This window comes from Eubalaena glacialis, chromosome 6 (genome assembly GCF_028564815.1).
Source record: "Eubalaena glacialis isolate mEubGla1 chromosome 6, mEubGla1.1.hap2.+ XY, whole genome shotgun sequence".
In the NCBI taxonomy this organism is placed as follows: domain Eukaryota; kingdom Metazoa; phylum Chordata; class Mammalia; order Artiodactyla; family Balaenidae; genus Eubalaena; species Eubalaena glacialis.
Window position 1 is genome coordinate 20,118,574 of NC_083721.1, and position 5,173 is coordinate 20,123,746.

General features: G+C 37.1%; 1 protein-coding gene across 1 annotated transcript; it reads left to right on the forward strand.

The window, feature by feature from the left end:
- Nucleotides 1-855: 855 nt before the first annotated feature.
- LOC133093195 (enhancer of rudimentary homolog) lies at nucleotides 856-1,633 on the forward strand. The gene has a single exon (XM_061192954.1). It carries the CDS (start codon nucleotides 914-916, stop codon nucleotides 1,223-1,225), a length of 312 nt encoding a protein of 103 aa, XP_061048937.1. The 5' UTR covers nucleotides 856-913; the 3' UTR covers nucleotides 1,226-1,633.
- Nucleotides 1,634-5,173: the final 3,540 nt, after the last annotated feature.

The following is a 5,173-nucleotide window of genomic DNA, read 5'->3' on the forward strand; positions in this document are numbered from 1 at the left end:
TTAGCTACAAATTATACTAATGTAGATTGTCAACCAATAATCAGTATCAAGGCTGCAAAGAACAAAGAGTTTTTTTGGGGGGTCTTAAGAATTGCAGTTTGGGAGACACATATTTGGGTAAAACCAAAAGAGTGTTCTGGGGAAGAGAAAGAGTCAGGTGTTTATAAAGGCAAAAGCCACAAGGTTGTTAAAGTTAGCTGGCAGGACTTATCATTGACAGACACAAAAAGGAAAAAAAGAAATATTTGTCCTTAAGAGATGATAGACTGTCACAAGTTACTTAAGGTAAGGGTAGGATAAGTATCCTGAGTTTGTGGAACATTGTGCTGATGTTCTGGATAACTGTTTTAAGACATTAAGTGGTCAAAAGTTTAGATCGTATCTGGGCTGAAACATTGATAAGTCACACTTCCTCCCAGCTCCGTTTCAGAGAGCTCTTTTAGCGATACTGACTCCATTTTGATTTTCCTTTCACAAGATACACTGTATCTTTTACAATGTTAATATGATGTCACCTTTTACAGAATGAAATACTGTCAGATTTAATTGATGCCTAATGTATTTAATAGAATATCAACTAGAGGATCCACTAGGGATTTAATTTTTCTATACTTTGTAGAACTGGCTGAGACCATTCATGAATGCTTGATATTAATTGGGATCAGGGCTTGAGATTGATGATGATTTCTAGTATAAAAATTAAAGATATCGTATCATGATTATTTTCATTGTAAGTTGATAAACGAAACTCAAAATTTCTTAAGCAAAATAAGCATGCAGGACGGCTCCTCTCGCGGGCATTGGCTGTTGGCTGCGTTGCGGCCAAACTCGTGTGCTGCGGCGGAGTCGGCGGCGGAGTCGGCGGCGGAGTCGGCGGCGGAGTCGGCAGCGGCTGCAGCGAGAGTTTGGGGCGATGTCTCACACCATTTTGCTGGTACAGCCTACCAAGAGACCAGAAGGCAGAACTTATGCTGACTATGAATCTGTGAATGAATGCATGGAAGGTGTTTGTAAAATGTATGAAGAACATCTGAAGAGAATGAATCCCAACAGCCCCTCTATCACATATATCAGTCAGTTATTTGACTTCATTGATGACCTGGCAGACCTCAGCTGCCTTGTTTACCGAGCTGATACCCAGACATACCAGCCTTATAACAAAGACTGGATTAAAGAGAAGATCTACGTGCTCCTTCGTCGACAGGCCCAACAGGCCGGGAAATAGTTGAGTTTGGAAGCGTTAGGGAGATGGGGGTGGGCTTGGAACACAGGTGTGTACAGTGTGCTGTAGTAGAAGTTTTGTATTATAGTAATCCTTTTTCCATTTTGGTACACTCTAGCCAGGATTGAATGTATTAGATAAATATGAGGATCTTATTCAATCTGAAACCCCCTTTGCCCCCTTCTCTCCACTCCTTTTTTTTTTTTACTTAAACATTTTTATGATGATTTAGATGGAAGTTGGTTTTTGTCAGTTAATGTTGGTTCCAGTCCTTCAGACTGTTCATATCTGCTTTACAACATTCACTGTACTAACCCTTCTTCAAATCAGGGTGGGGGTGGTGACGTGGTTTAGTTATGTCATCAAGACGAAGTCGTAGTGAAAAACAAATAAATGTCCTTTAGTTATTAAAAAAAAAAAAAAAAAAAGCATGCAATGATTGCCTTATCCTTAACTGAGAAGTCCACCTGAAGGGGGCACTTTCAGCTGGGGGTTCAAACGATGTCATCAGGACTACTTCTCACTTGCACTACCTTTTTCTGCATCTTATGACTTTACTGGTCTTTTTTATTTCTCTCCTCCATCATATAAATAAGATAAAGAATCTGACTAACCTTGGATCATGTGCTTGTTGATAGATCAATCACTCTGTTCAAGCATGTGGGGTGCCATGATTGGCAGACACGGTAGGGCTATTTGTTGAAAAGTCTTACCAGAATCACACTAAATAAATGTGGGAATCCTCCCATGCCAAAAAAAAAAAAAAAGAGAGAGAGAGATTGAGCAAACAAAAATAATAAACAATAAGTCTTCTAATCTGTATTATGCATGTCTTTTTATTTTAATGCTTTGACATCTTGGGCCTTGTGGACACTGGGACTGTTTGTCCCAGCCTTACCTAAATCCTAGAGATAGAAGACAATTTACCAGGGAGTGTGTCTTTCATATGCCAACTATCCAATCCATAGTCCTCTCCTCCAGCCCTTAATGGGCTTTTACACTTCCAGCTAGGCTAGCATTACCCTGCTCTAATCACCTCAGGGGAGGTACCAGGCAACTGAGAGCCCACTGAAATTATTCAAACTAGCCAATTCTAAGCCTACCTGACCTACCTCTCCCTTTTCTTCCTTTGGAAACCACAATAAAGGCTCTTACCCATGTTTTCTTCTTGTTCCTTCTGCTTCCTGACTGACCCTGGTTCCTCCTCATGTGTGGCATGGTGTGGCATGCCTCCTGTTTCTAGGGAACTGTGCATATAAACCTCTTCCTTCATGACAGTCATTTTCATGTCTGCATTCTTTATTAATTGAGTAATACAGATCCTGGGTATGTTTTAAAATATAATCTAATATGCTTATTCTTTTAAAGTCAAATTAATTAATCAATTCATCTATTTATTTATTATTTTATTATTCAAGTGATACTTATTAAGTCCTTAGTTTATCCTAGATGCAAGTATTATTTCTGTAACTTAGGTATTGAAAACCATCTATTGGTTCAGGTTCTTCAAATACACTTTTCTTCCATTATCCCTGTACTAGTCAGGATTTTCCAGAGCAACAGAATCAATATATGTAGATATATAGAAAGAGATCTATTATGAGGAATTGGCTCAGTGAATAAGGAGGATGAGAAATCTCACAATCTGCTGTTTGCAAGCTGGAAGCAGAGGAAAGGAAACTGTAGTTCCAGTCCAAACACAAAGACCTAGGAACCAGAGGAGGCAATGGAGTAAGTCCCACTCTGAATAGAAAGTCCCCAGACTGGGGTCCAATGGTATAAGTCTAGTTCTGAGTCTGAAAGCCCAAGAACTAGGAGTGCTTATGTCCATGGGAAGGAGAAGACAGAGGTCCTTGCTCAAGCAGAGAATAAATTTATTCTCCTGATTTTTTGTTCTATTCAGGCCCCCAGTGACGGCACATCTTACACACACTGCTGAGGACACATCTTCTGTAATCTGTCTGTCAATTCAAATGTTAATCTTTTCCAAAACTCCCTCACAGACACACCCAAAAATAATGTTTTACCAGTTTCCTTGGCCTCCGTTAGCCCAGTCAAGTTGACACAAAAAATTAATCATCACAATCCCTAAGTACCTTCTCTCTCTCTCTTTCCTTTTTTTTGAAGTGATGAGTCTGAATATTTATTACCTTCTTTGAAGTATATTTGACTTAAAATGTTATATTACTTGAAGTTCACAGTATAGTAATTCAACATCTTTATAGATTACACTCCATAAAAAGTTATAAAAGATTGACTATATTCCCTGTGCTGTACATTAATTACACCCTTACAACTTATTCATTTTATAATTGGTAGTTTGTAGGAGCAAAATAGGTGAGGGAATTAAGAGATACAAGCTACCTAAGTATCTTCTCTTATAGCATCACTTAATTTATAAGATATTTAAAGACTTTGAAAATTGTAGAATTTTCAATAAGAGAGAAAGAGTGAGTTAGAGAGAAAGAGAAGGGCTCAAAGTAAATGGATTAATCAAAGATTTTATTTATTTTTTGTTTTTAGCTTTGCATGTTTGTGGTTAGTTCCAATACAAAAATAAAGAGCTGTAGATTACCTAAGTTTTTTAAAAATTTTCATTAAATTTCAAGATTTAAATCAGATTTTATGTTTGGTAATTTCTTTTTAGGTGTTTGTTTTATACCCACCATTTTATCAGACTTTTCCCCATAATTTATGATTTAAAACACACAGTCCTCATGGTTTGATTAAGAAAAAATAATATCCTTGTAAAACTTAATATCAAAATCAGCCCATGGTAAAGAAGCAAAAAAATAAATAAATAAATAAAACAACTGAAAAGATGTTCATCAAAAATTGCTGTGAGATTAATTTTGAAAGTATTTTAGTGGAAGTGAGTTTTGAGTATGATTTGAAGGACCAAGAAGAAGAGTTAGAGGAAAGTTTGGGGAAGGTGTGTCAGTTTGGAGCTCAGATAGAAAGTTATGTGTCCTCTCTACATTCCAACTTCAACTAAAATCCCTTTCCTCACTATTAAGAAAACAGGGGAGAACTTCAGTGAGTGAAATGACAATTCAGGAGACATAAGTTTGAAGCTGTTTTAGTTTATATTTGAAATAAAGGAAATCACAAAAACAAGGAATTTTTAATAGTAAAAAAGAGCTTGGGACACACTTTGTATGTGATTAGATGTTATCCTGGTAGGTCGTATTTAGAGAGAGAACAGATAAGAGAAAAACTTGCAGAAATCTTACAGTGGGATGAGGGGCTTAAACAAAGAGCACACATGAAGCTAATGATCAGGTCACTGTGAAGATGAAGGCCCTTTATGAATCTCAAAAGAGCAGAGACTTGGAAGTATGATGGAAATTAGAATCACATGAATCCACATTCTCTTGAAGTGAGATGCTTTAATAAATCGAACATAAGATAAACATAGATTCCATATATACACTACCAAATGTAAAATAGATAGCTAGTGGGAAGCAGCCACATAGCACAGGGAGATCAGCTCCGTGCTTTGTGACCACCTAGAGGGGTGGAATAGAGAGGGTGGGAGGGAAACGCAAGAGGGAGGAGATATGGGGATATATGTATATGTATAGCTGATTCACTTTGTTATAAAGCAGAAACTAACACACCATTGTAAAGCAATTATACTCCAATAAAGATGTTAAAAAAAAAAAGATAAACACATTTGTGGAGCCATGCATAAAGTCTAGGAGATAGAATTAGACTTTGCTTCTCAATACCATCTAATTTTGTGGTCTATCATTGTGAAATTTTGGAGACAGCTATCCAGCAACTTCTAAGTGCATGTCCATATATAGAGAACACAGCAGCAGAAATAAAACTCCAAGGAACCACTGGAACCAAAAAGTTAAAGAGAAGATACTCATCATCCAATTAAATGAATCAGTCTTTTGGATTGGAACTGGGTTTTCTTGGAACTGTACCTCAGTTTGTAAATGC

Bases quoted from the DNA above. Each gene is read 5' to 3' on its own strand.
- LOC133093195 (XM_061192954.1), top strand. From the start codon at position 914: ATGTCTCACACCATTTTGCTGGTACAGCCTACCAAGAGACCAGAAGGC.